The sequence below is a fragment of the Phyllobates terribilis genome, unplaced genomic scaffold (genome assembly GCF_046119375.1).
Source record: "Phyllobates terribilis strain yellow unplaced genomic scaffold, ASM4611937v1 Scaffold_12__6_contigs__length_324123572, whole genome shotgun sequence".
In the NCBI taxonomy this organism is placed as follows: domain Eukaryota; kingdom Metazoa; phylum Chordata; class Amphibia; order Anura; family Dendrobatidae; genus Phyllobates; species Phyllobates terribilis.
Genome location: NW_027362772.1, coordinates 31879314 through 31893011, shown reverse-complemented (window position 1 = coordinate 31893011; position 13698 = coordinate 31879314). Strand labels below are relative to the sequence as shown.

The following is a 13698-nucleotide window of genomic DNA, read 5'->3' as shown; positions in this document are numbered from 1 at the left end:
TAGGTGAGATTCAATCATAGGATTAAATAAGCTAAACCCAGCCATAGTAATATAAGAGCCACCAATAGAATAAGAACAAAGGACCTCCTTTGTCTGTGCCTCGATGCATTTCTCCATCCATCAGGTTCATCAGGAGGCTTGATATACAGTGCTGGCCAAAAGTATTGGCACCCCTGCAATTCTGTCAGATAATACTCAGTTTCTTCCTGAAAATGATTGCAATCACAAATTCTTTGGTCTTATTATCTTCATTTAATTTGCTTGCAAGGAAAAAACACAAAAGAGAATGAAGCAAAAATCAAATCATTGATCATTTCACACAAAACTCAAAGAAAGGGCCAGACAAAAGTAACATAGTAACATAGTTTGTAAAGCCGAATAAAGACTTGCATCCATCAAGTTCGACCTGTTAGTTCTGTAATTGCTAAAGTTGATCCAGAGGAGGGCAAAAACCCCAAATGATTTGGCCAATCTTCACCTGAGGAAAAATTCCCTCCCGACTCTGAAACCAGCAGTCAGAATAAATCCCTGTATCAACCTACTATTTTATTTTTAAGTATATGCTGAAATCCGGCGTCACTTTTCGCTCCCTTTTTGAATATTGGCACTACATTCGCCTGTCGCCAATCAAGTGGCACAGACCCAGTCTCAACAGAGTCCTTAAATATAAGATATAACGGTCTGTCTATCACATTACTTAGTTCCCTTAGTACCCGTGGGTGTATGCCATCAGGTCCTGGTGATTTGTTTATTTTAATGTTACTGAGGCGTTTCTGTACCCCAGCTTGGGTTAGATTAGTCATACTTAGTGGAGGATTAACACTAGGACTACTGGACTCGTGACCCCGCCTAGAACTACTGAAAGGAGTCATTTTGACTCCTTGCTTGTTTTCGTTTATTTTTAGAGTTTCATTTGTGGTTATTTATTAATAATTATATTTTTTGTAATGTATTATTATTGTGAGATCCAACAGTAATGCTTTTGATTGTTTTTTTTCTGCTTTTCTTATTTTTCTACAGAAAATAACAATAATTATAATAGACGTTTTTCAAGCATTTTTTTTTATTCAAGTGCACACATATAAGCAACAACTGAAGAACAAAAAGCAGAGAAAATGTAGGTGGAGGAGCATAAAAATGAAAATATGGCGCAGAATTCACCTTCTAAACATTTGGTGTTTCGCATTTTAGGCATTGCCTTTGATTTATGGCAGTACATTGCCCACACAAAGACTTACCACAAGTCTTACAATTTCCGACAGATCTATTTTCTTGCACTTTTCTTTGATCTGGCAAAATTTTGTTTGAACCATCACTTCTGAGCATGTAGAAACTTGGGACGTGGAACCCTTTTCCCTATCTGTGACATAAGGACCACTCAACTCTCTCACAAGCGTTTGCAAAAATGCCTTGCGTGACATTTTTTGGTGGGTAATCTCCTTGAATATTATCCATGCATTTATACCCGCAAAGTCTAAGGCTGTGTTCACACGATGCGTATTTCATGCGTTTCCGCGGCGTTTTTGCAGTTGCGTAAACGCCGCGGAAACGCATGAAAAACGCATGGTAGAAGGGCAGCAATGTTCCCCAATGGAAATCCGCATGTGTTGTGCCCATGATGCGGATTTTTCCGCAGCGTTAACGCTGCGGTCAAAAATCCGCAGCATGTCAATTAATTTTGCGGAAACGCGGCGATTTCGCCGCCTTTGACTTGCATTAGAACGCGCCAATTCCGCAAGACAGCATTTGTACTTGCGTAATTGGTGCGTTCTAATGTGCGGATGGTACCCGGGTGTGGAGGAGAGGAGAGTCTCATCCACACCCAGGTACCATTGAAAAAGCTGTAAAAAGAAGAATAAAATAAAAAATAAATGTATTCTTACCTTCTGTCGGCCCGCGCAGCGCTCCTGCTTGGTTCCCGGCACTTGCAGTGAGTTGTAGGACCTGCGGTGACGTCAGAGTCATGTGACGGGTCACGTGACGCTGACGTCGGCAGGTCTTTCAATTCAAAGTTGCCGGCAGCCGGGAGAACGGAGTGAGCAGGACAGCGCGGGCCATCGGAGGTAAGTATATACACTCTCTCGGTTCACACTGTATAAATCCATGCTGTTTGCATGGATTTATACAGTGTGACCTAGTTATCAAGCACTTTCCAGGTGATGCTAACATTGCCTGGAAAGCGCTTGTCAATCTGCATGCGGAAACGCATGTGAATCTGCATGTGGATCCGCATGTATTCTGCAGGAAAAACGCATGCACAATCTGCATGCGTTTTTTCTGCCAGGGAGATGCAGAAATGATGCAGAAATTTTCTGCTTCATTTCTGCATCGTGTGCACATACCCTAAGGCATTTTCAAATGCATGAACAGGCCATCTCCTTGTGCATGTTCGTGTGGTATATTTTCGTGCCATCTGATCCACTACATCTACTCCATATTTTGTTTCATTGTAAAACTTTACCGTTTCTGGAGTTTTTTTAGCGGAATCAGACGCAACAACAACATCTGGATGGACGGAACTCAAAATGACAACATTTTTGTTGGGCTTTCCTTGATATACTGTAAGTGTAAAATTGTCTTCATTTCTAAACACTTTAGTGTTGTACAATTCCTCTTTCATGGATTTTATTTCTTTAGGCACTTCTCGCCTTATCTTGTTCAGTGTTCCCACGATGGTTGTTCCTTTGCTTTTTAGCTGTTTAGCTAATTTTACTGAAGTAAAATAATTATCGGTTGTAACATTGCGACCTTTTTTCAAAAACGGGTCCAATAACTTCATTACCACATGGTCAGCTAAACGGTCCTCAGCACGGCGTGTGTCATCTTTGCCTAGATAAGGGAAGCCATTTGCCAGATATTTGCTCCTCTTATCAACAGCTAGCCAATATTTGTGGCCATATTTATCTGGTTTGGAAGGCATGTACTGCGTGAATGGACACCTAGTTTTGCTTGGGAAAAGTTGCTCATCCACCGTTATGTATGGGCCAGGTTTGTAACACGCAATACAATTTTCAATAAACCTGTCCCACACAGTAGAAAATAGAGCAAACTTGTCCGTTTGCAGTCTCTCCGATCGAGTAGATTTCTCATCAAATCTGAGAAACCTCATAATTTCAACAAAGCGGTCCCTAGACATTGTCGCTTTGCAAAACGGTATTCCCCAGTCATTACACCAAATACTGCTAATCGAGTGACGGTTCGTGCCAGATATTCCACGAGCATAGAATATCGCAATGAATGCATCTAGCTCCTCATCAGATAGAGTAAACTGTAAATTATTGTTCCTGCATGCTTCTGCAAGCGTACAGTTCTTTATATGTGTCAATATATATGAATCAAAAAATAAACGCCATGCGCTCAAAGGACTATCGATAATGATATTTCTTCTGGCGTATCCTGTAGGGCCAGGTGCTTCTCGAAGAATATTTTGGCTGTCACGCCTACCAGGCAAGTGTTCTCCAATTTCAACAGGTTTCCATTGAATACCATCCGCTGAAATTAGTATTCCTTCAGATTCGCCTTCTCTGGTGTTTGTTGTTGCATTACCTTCGCCGCCATCGTTATCTGTTGTTCTTTCATTTCTGGGATGTTTTGCTGATTTTTTCTGTCCACGACCAGGAGGATGGTCACGAGGCAACATAACAGCATGAGCCCGATCCCCAGTTGATGTGCTTGGAATATCTGTAAAAAAGTTGATGAATATTTAGAATTTTTGTTTTGTAAGGGTCCGTGCACACTGGCTGGATTAGCGGCGGAATATCCGACCTGATATTCTCACCACAATCCGGCCCGTACCTGCCCGCTCAGGTACAGAGCGGAGTTTCATACCTGAAGCTCCGCTCCGAACCCCGGGCTGGAGCCGCTGTCTGGGACGGAGCCGTGCTCGCGGGTAAGCAAGGGCTGCTCTGTCCCTGACAGCGGCTCCAGCCCGGGGTTCGGAGCGGAGCTTCAGGCATGAGCGGGCAGGTACGGCCTGTATTGCGGCAAGAATATCCAGATGGCTATTCAGCCAGAATTCTGCTAGTGTGCACAGGCCCTAACTCAGTGTGTGGAAGAACAAATAAATACACATAACTACTTACCTTCTGGATTTGTTCCTTCTGAGTCTTCAGATTCACTTGATATGTTCTGAGGAATGAAATCTTCATCACTGTCAGAATCAAATACATGTTCCTGCAATTCAGATTCCGATTCATCCTCCGGTATGGATTGCAAAGTAGCCAGAATATCCTGAGGCTTTATCAAACGTCTTCTCTCCATATTCCTCACAAATTCCATAATTCCATATAGTTCCCTGCTGAAAAATAGAAATGAAATGAAAACTAAAAGAAATAATAACTGTTCTGCCACCTTCAAAAGTAGGTGGGCTGAATCAGTTGACAGACAGCTAAACTATTTCATAACAATTCATACCTGTATGAGTCTTCAGAGCTCGTATGTCTGTGTCTGTTCTCTTTGTCTCTTCAGCTGAACTGAAAGTAAAGTTACTATCCAGAATACTGTCTCCTGCTAGGACCTTAGAAAAACACCACCCTTCATTAGCATAAGATAAGAGCCTAGAGTAAACAAGCTATTTTGTTCAGCATTACACAGTAATACAAGCAGGTAAAACACAAGGAAAATGTGAAAAGTTGACATGTAAATTGAACTACATCTATATGAACATCAGGGTAAATAAGACAGAGTGAAAAAATTATGCACAAAACTTTATAGCAACATTTAGTGACAAAAGGATCTCAAAATATAGTAGGGAGTCAAAATGACTCCCTTCAGTAGTTCTTGGTAAATTTTGAAAAAAACGCGCAAATTTTTCACCAAAATTATTTATTCTCACAAAATCTTTTTTCACATCATATTTGAGGAAAAGTCACCGAGTGTCAAGCCGGAATTCTGAAAAATGTAGTCACAGAAGAGAAATAAAAAACGAAAGGAGTCAAAATGACTCCATCAGTAGTTCTAGTGTTAAGCTTGTCACTTCTCATTTCTCCTGTTAGTTTGATTTCCTTTGTGAAAGTTGTCGAAAAAAAATTATTTAATAGATTAGCTTTATCCTCATCTTTCTCTATGATTTTGCCTTTCTCACTTTTTATTGGTCCAATATTATCCGATTTAATCCTTTTACTATTTATATACGTAAAGAACAGTTTGGGATTTGATCTACTTTCCCTAGCAATACGTCTCTCTGTTTCCTCCTTCGCTATTTTTATTTGTTTTTTACAGGTTCTCGTTTTTTCCTTGTAACACATTAGTGCCTCCTTACTGTTTTCCTGTTTTAATCTCTTGAATGCCTCTTTTTTGCTATTTAACGCCCCTTTTACGTTCTTGTTCAACCATATTGGTTTCCTCTTATTTCTGGCCCTTTTATTCCCATACGGTATATACCTCTCGCACTGAGTATTCAGAATTCTTTTGAAGGTTTCCCATTTACTATTCGCATTCCTTTGATTAAGAACTTTGTCCCAGTCAATAAGTTGAAGGCTTTCTTTCAGCTGATCAAACTTCGCCCTCCTAAAGTTTAATGTTTTTGTTGCTCCCTTATTGATAACCCTACTGAAGGGCATTTTGAAGTCGATAATATTATGGTCGCTATTACCTAGGTGCCCCCCTATCTGTACCTCAGTTATTCTATCAGGCCTATTAGTCAATATTAAGTCCAACACGGCCTTCCCTCTCGTTGGTTCCTGCACTAGTTGGGAGAGATAATTATCCTTAATATTTGTCAAGAACCTTTTTCCTTTCTGAGATCTACAGGTTTCTGTTTCCCAGTCAATATCCGGGTAGTTGAAATCCCCCATTACAATCACTTCATTATGTTTTGCTACTTTGTCTATTTGTCCTAATAGCAGATTCTCATTCTCCTCTGTTATATTTGGTGGCTTATAGCAGACCTCCAGTAATATTTTATTATTATTTTTAGTTCCCTCTATCTCTACCCACATGGACTCGACCCCCTCTTCTCCCTCTCCTATATCTTCCCTTAGTCTGGGTTTTAGACATGACTTTACATATAAGCAGACTCCTCCGCCTTTCCCCTGTTTCCGGTCCCTTCTAAATAAACTATAATTTAATAAATTTACCGCCCAGTCGTAGCTATTGTCTAGCCAAGTCTCTGTTATACCTACGATGTCATGCCTCTCCTCCGATATAAGCCCCCGCAGCTCATCCGCCTTATTGGTCAGGCTTCTTGCGTTGGTCAGCATGCAAGATAAAACTTTGGGGTTATTTAGCATCCTATTCTTCTCTAACGATCTAACTGTACTATCCCCACCCCCCTCTCCACTCTCATTATATTCACTTCTCCCCTTCCCCCTTGCTTGCCTCACATCCCACCTATTTCCTTGGTTCCCCCCCGTCTCTAGTTTAAAAACTCCTCCAACCTATTAGCCATCTTCTTCCCCATCACCGCTGCACCCTCCCCATTGAGGTGCAGCCCGTCCCTACGGTAGAGCCTGTAGCCGACCGCGAAGTCGGCCCAGTTCTCCATGAACCCAAACCCTTCTGCCTTGCACCAACTCTTTAGCCACTTATTCACCTCCGTAACTTCCCGTTGGCGCTCCTGTGTGGCTCGCGGGATTGGTAGTATTTATGAGAAAACTACCTTGGAGGTCTTGCCCTAAGCTTCCTACCTAGGTCCCTGAAATCATTTTTAAGGACCCTCCATCTACCACTCACTTTGTCATTGGTGCCGATGTGGACCATGACCGCTGGGTCTTCGCCAGCCCCACCCAGTAACCTGTCAACCCGATCCGCGATGTGCCGGACTCGAGCGCCAGGGAGGCAGCACACCGTTCGGCGATCCCGGTCTTTGTGACAGATTGCCCTGTCTGTCCCCCTAATAATAGAGTCATCCACTACCAGAACCTGTATTGCCTGCCCTACACTTACCCCCTCCCCCTCATTACTGGAGCATACACTGCCCCGGCGGTCAGAGGATCTGTCGTGCTCCAATAATGCCGGTTCTGAACCAGCCTTCCTATACTTCTTCGCTCTATCCCTCCTAACTGTTATCCAGCTCCCTGCCTGTTCAGCCTGCACTTCCCCTCTATGCTCCACCCCCAGTATTGACCCATTGAGTATTGGCACCCTCAGCCTAATACTTGGTTGCACAACCTTTAGCCAAAATAACTGCGAACAACCGCTTCAGGTAACCATCAATGAGTTTCTTACAATGCTCTGCTGGAATTGTAGACCATTCTTCTTTGGCAAACTGCTCCAGGTCCCTGATAGTTGAAGGGTGCCTTCTCCAAACTACCATTTTGAGATCTCTCCACAGGGGTTCTATGGGATTCAGGTCTGGACTCATTGCTGGCCACCTTAGAAGTCTCCAGTGCTTTCTCTCAAACCATTTTATAGTGCTTTTGGAAGTGTGTTTTGGGTCATTGTCCTGCTGGAAGACCCATGACCTCTGAGGGAGACCCTGCTTTCTCACACTGGGCCCTACATTATGCTGCAAAATTTGTTGGCAGTCTTCAGACTTCATAATGCCATCAACACGGTCAAGCAGTCCAATGCCAGAGGCAGCAAAGCAACCCCAAAACATCAGGGAACCTCCGCCATGTTTGACTGTAGGGACCGTGTTCTTTTCTTTGAATGCCGCTTTTTTTTTCCTGTACACTCTATGTTGATGCTTTTTCCCAAAAAGCTCTACTTTTGTCTCATCTGACCAGAGAACATTCTTCCAAAACGTTTTAGGCTTTCTCAGGTAAGTTTTGGCAAACTCCAGCCTGGCTTTTTTTTGTCTCGGGGTAAGAAGTGGGGTCTTCCTGGGTATCCTACCATACAGTCCCTTTTCATTCAGACGCCGACGGATAGTATGGGTTGACACTGTTGTGTATCATTTACACCTTTAGCACTGTCAAGAGTATCACATGGTCAAAACTTCTCCAAGACTTAGTATTACCAATTTTCAAAGACAAAATTTATTATTAAACAGTTACAACACACCATGTAATGTGTTTGCTATGACTTTCTAGTGTTATCTTCTTGCTTATGTCAATTAAATTACATAACTTCCTTTTTTAAATGACAATGAGGTTCAAACACGTAACAGTTACTAATTGTTGGTCACAGGGAGAAATGGAGAAGTTAAAAAACTGGGACGTAACAGAGCAGTAAGACTGCTTTACGAATATGGAAAGTGGTCCTTAGTCTGGGTGGGTTGTGGTTGAGTGAGAAATGAAAAGATAGAATGTAGAAAACCGGAAAAATAGAAAAGGTTTCATTAGGTTGGTGAGAGAAAATTTTTGCAGTGGAAATAGATGTTACTAGTTACTATAAATTAGATTAAAAGATGAATAATAAAGTGAAACAGTTCTAACAAAAGTAAACACAACCATTTGGAAAACTAGATTTCTGAGCGTTGGCATTATTGTAGATGTAACATTGTTGTTTTCCTAAAGTTTTGGTATACTTCAGTTTCTGTCATTTCTTTTTTGCAGAGCAACAGAAAGTTAGACCCAATGCAAAGTACCTTATCTAAAAATGTAAGTTGCCTTTTTACAATTGAGGGTTTTAATTAAAAGTAATATTTCCGCTTCATGTGCTTTTTTTTTTATCAAGGCAATAATTATCAATAATCTTATTATTATTTTGACCTCTAATTATTTATATACCCTTTTGCACAGACAGGCTAAAATTAAAATGTAAAAAGTTAAAAATATTGGAACAATATTACATCCAGTGAATGCTGCAAACCTAAAGTACGTTTTACAATCCTTAGATTAATGATCATGACAACATGATAAGATAACAGATTTTTGCTTCCTTTAGAAATATATGTTAACTAGCTATTGAGCCCGTTCTATGCCCAGGTGGCGAGCATTTTTATTGGTATATGGTCTCCCATGCTAGTATTTGTGCTGTCCCCATCCTGGTATTTGTGCTGGCCCCATCCTATTCCCCCATTCTGTTATGTGCTGCCCTCATCCCTATCCTGGTATGCATGGCACACCTCACCCCCAATCCTGGTATGCATGGCACTCTTACCCCCAATCCTGGTATGCATTGCACCTCTGACCACTAATCCTGGTATGCATGGCACCCCTCATCCCTATCCTGATATGCATGGCACTCCTCATCCTTATCCTGGTATGCATGGCACCCCTCAACCCCAATCCTGGTATGCATGGCACCCTCACCCCCATTACTGGTATGCATGGCACCTCTCACCACTAATCCTGGTATGCATGGCACCCCTCATCCCTATCCTGATATGCATGGCACGCCTCATCCTTATCCTGGTATGCATGGCACCCCTCACCCCCAATCCTGGTATGCATGGCACCTCTCACCACTAATGCTGGTATGCATGCCACCCCTCATCCCTATTCTGATATGCATAGCACGCCTCATTCTTATCCTGGTATGCATGGCACCCTCACCCCCAATCTTGGTATGCATGGCACCTCTCACCACTAATCCTGGTATGCATGGAACCTCTCATCCCTATCCTGATATGCATGGCATGACTCATCCTTATCCTGGTATGCATGGCACCCTTCACCCCCAATCCAGGCATGCATAGCACCCCTCGCCCCCAATCCTGGCATGCATGGCACTCCTCATCCCAATCCTGGCATGAATGGCGCCCCTCATCCCTATTCTGGTATGCATGGCACCCCATACCTCATCCTGGTATGCATGGTACCCCTCATCCCTATCCTGGTATGCATGGCACCCCTCATCCCCAATCCTGGTATGCATGGCACCCCTCATCCTGGTATGTATGGTACCTCTAATCCTGGTATGCATGGCACCCTCATCCCTATCCTGATATACATGGCACGCCTCATCCTTATCCTGATATGCATGGCACCCCTCACCCCCAAACCTGGTATGCATGGCACCTGTCATCACTAATCCTGGTATGCATGGAACCCCTCATACCTATCCTGATATGCATGGCACGCCTCATCCTTATCCTGGTATGCATGGCACCCCTCACCCCCAATCCTGGCATGCATGCATCCCTCATCCAAATATTGGCATGCATGGCACCCTTCATCCCAATCCTGGCATGCATGGTGCCCTTCATCCCTATCCTGGTATGCATAGCACCCCATCCCTCATCTTGGTATGCATGGTACCCCTCATCCCTATCCTGGTATGCATGGCACCCCTCATCCCCAATCCTGGTATGCATGGCATCCCTCATCCCTCATCCTGGTATGTATGGTACCCATCATCCTAGTATGCATTGTACCCCTCATCTCTATCCCGGTATGCATGGCAACCCATCCCTCATCCTGGTATGTATGGTACCCCTCATCCCTATCCTGGTATACATGGTACCCCTCATCCCGATCCTGGTATGCATGGCCCACCAAGTAGAGATGAGCGTTGTTCTACTCGAACTGTTCGCCAATCTCAAATTCGAGCTGTTTTGGGCGGTGTTCGAGCCGTTCGGCGAACACGAACAATTTGATAAAAATTCGGCTGTTCGAGGTTATGTTCGATAACTGTTCGTGCACCAAAATCATAACTGGATTTTTTCTCAGTAATGATGAAAATTAATGTTAATACGCAGTTTGAGTGTACAGTGGGGTGGGGGGAGGGGCAGGGGATGGATCTCTGCAGGAACAATGAAGATCTCCATTTTTTTTTCTCTTTCCCGCATTTGCAGTGGGGAGGTGCAATCTGTCAGCCTATCAGCAACGCACACACGGAGCGAAGTGCTTTTTTTCACACAAGCAAGGGCATGTGTCATTGGCAGTGTATGTCACATGTCCTTGCCCTATAAGACCAAGCCATTTTCCCCGTCGCCACCATTTTCTCACTGCTGCAGCTGCGTGTTAGACGGCACCGCTGTTGCTGTGTGCGCTATACCTTGTTAATTTCAAGCCAATTTTCGCACAAATATACAGATAGCTTGGGAGTAGGGAATAGTTGTGATTGCAGTCCTTTTAAGGACTAGGTTACAGCATTTCCTACGACTTTTATCAGGGAGGTCTGTGCTCTTAAATAGATAGGTTGTGGGAGTAAAGACTAATTGTAATTGGAGTCCTTTTCAGGACTAGGTTACATCAGTTCCTATCAGTTTTTGCCAGGCAGGTCTGTGCCAGTGCTGTGCAAGTTTTTTTCACAGCATTTGGCTGAATCTAGCAAAGCTAATCCTTTTTGGCCTATTGCAGAGTGTGTTAGTCAGTGGAGTAGCCTATCTGTGTTGCAAGATATACCACCTGTGTATAGAATACCAATTTTTTTACTGCACCTAGTGAAGTAAAATCTTTTGGGCATAGCATCATTCTATTAGTCCATCTATACTGACCTCCATCAGGTTGCAAATTAAAACTAATTTTTATCTGCATCTACAGTACCTCTGAAAAAATATTTGGGCTTCTAGCTGTGTGTGGGACTTGTTGTATTAGTCCATCTATACTGACCTCCATCAGGTTGCAAACTGAATATATTTTTTTCTGCATCTACCTCTGAAAAAATATTTGGGCTTCTAGCTGTGTGTAGGTCTTGTTCTATTAATCCATCTATACTGACCTCCATCAGGTTGCAAACTGAATATAATTTTTTTCTGCATCTAGCTCTGAAAAAATATTTGGCCTTCTAGCAGTGTGTAGGACTTTCTCTATTAGTCCATCTATACTGACCTCCATCAGGTTGCAAATTAAAAATAATTTTTATCTGCATCTACAGTACCTCTGAAAAAATATTTGGGCTTCTAGCTGTGTGTGGGACTTGTTGTATTAGTCCATCTATACTGACCTCCATCAGGTTGCAAATTAAAAATAATTTGTATCTGCATCTACAGTACCTCTGAAAAAATATTTGGGCTTCTAGCTGTGTGTGGGACTTGTTGTATTAGTCCATCTATACTGACCTCCATCAGGTTGCAAACTGAATATATTTTTTTCTGCATCTACCTCTGAAAAAATATTTGGGCTTCTAGCTGTATGTGGGACTTGTTGTATTAGTCCATCTATACTGACCTCCATCAGGTTGCAAATTAAAAATAATTTGTATCTGCATCTACAGTACCTCTGAAAAAATATTTGGGCTTCTAGCTGTGTGTGGGACTTGTTGTATTAGTCCATCTATACTGACCTCCATCAGGTTGCAAATTAAAAATAATTTTTATCTGCATCTACAGTACCTCTGAAAAAATATTTGGGCTTCTAGCTGTATGTGGGACTTGTTGTATTAGTCCATCTATGCTGACCTCCATCAGGTTGCAAATTAAAAATAATTTTTATCTGCATCTAGCTCTGAAAAAATATTTGGCCTTCTAGCAGTGTGTGGGACTTGTTGTATTAGTCCATCTATACTGACCTCCATCAGGTTGCAAATTAAAAATAATTTGTATCTGCATCTACAGTACCTCTGAAAAAATATTTGGGCTTCTAGCTGTGTGTGGGACTTGTTGTATTTGTCCATCTATACTGACCTCCATCAGGTTGCAAACTGAATATATTTTTTTCTGCATCTACCTCTGAAAAAATATTTGGGCTTCTAGCTGTGTGTGGGACTTGTTGTATTAGTCCATCTATACTGACCTCCATCAGGTTGCAAATTAAAAATAATTTGTATCTGCATCTACAGTACCTCTGAAAAAATATTTGGACTTCTAGCTGTGTGTGGGACTTGTTGTATTAGTCCATCTATACTGACCTCCATCAGGTTGCAAATTAAAAATAATTTTTATCTGCATCTACAGTACCTCTGAAAAAATATTTGGGCTTCTAGCTGTGTGTGAGACTTGTTGTATTAGTCCATCTATACTGACCTCCATCAGGTTGCAAACTGAATATATTTTTTTCTGCATCTACCTCTGAAAAAATATTGGGCTTCTAGCTGTGTGTGGGTCTTGTTCTATTAATCCATCTATACTGACCTCCATCAGGTTGCAAACTGAATATAATTTTTTTCTGCATCTAGCTCTGAAAAAATATTTGGCCTTCTAGCAGTGTGTCGGACTTTCTCTATTAGTCCATCTATACTGACCTCCATCAGGTTGCAAATTAAAAATAATTTTTATCTGCATCTACAGTACCTCTGAAAAAATATTTGGGCTTCTAGCTGTGTGTGGGACTTGTTGTATTAGTCCATCTATACTGACCTCCATCAGGTTGCAAATTAAAAATAATTTGTATCTGCATCTACAGTACCTCTGAAAAAATATTTGGGCTTCGAGCTGTGTGTGGGACTTGTTGTATTAGTCCATCTATACTGACCTCCATCAGGTTGCAAACTGAATATATTTTTTTCTGCATCTAATCCAGCCAATAGTTTTGGCCTAATACCACAGTTTGGCCACTCAGCTCTGCTCGGTTACCATCCATTGTTTTTTTGTGCAAACAACTCCAGAGTTGTGAATTAGTTAACCACCAAAATGAGTGGAAAAAGGCCTGCTGCTGGTGGAAAGGGGAATAAGCGTGTTGGGAAGGGGAAAAAAGGTTGTGTCCGTGGGGTAGGTGTTAAAGAAACAGTAACATCTGCAGAAGAAAGACCATCTTCCAGCCAAACTAAAATGTCTACTTCTTTTAGCGGACAATGTGATAAGATCCCTTTCTTACGGCCACGCCAATCGCTACAAATTCCAGATGAGGCACAAAAACAGCAGGTGCTTCAACGGATATCAAGTGCTCCTTTAAGTGGGCTCTCCTCCACATCAACTTCAACATCACAAATACTCCAGTCCTCAAAGGTGTCACCCAAATCGCACTTGCTTCCTCACAGCTCCCAAAACTC

At 42.2% G+C, this 13698-nt stretch overlaps 1 protein-coding gene across 1 annotated transcript in view; it reads left to right on the top strand.

The window, feature by feature from the left end:
• The window catches only part of LOC141172985 (B-cell receptor CD22-like), a 92542-nt gene that overhangs the window by 66584 nt on the left and 12260 nt on the right, over positions 1 to 13698 (top strand). The window contains exon 7 of the mRNA XM_073657595.1: positions 8439 to 8483. Coding sequence (XP_073513696.1) covers positions 8439 to 8483 — 45 coding nt within the window. The remainder of the gene's footprint in view (positions 1 to 8438; positions 8484 to 13698) is intronic.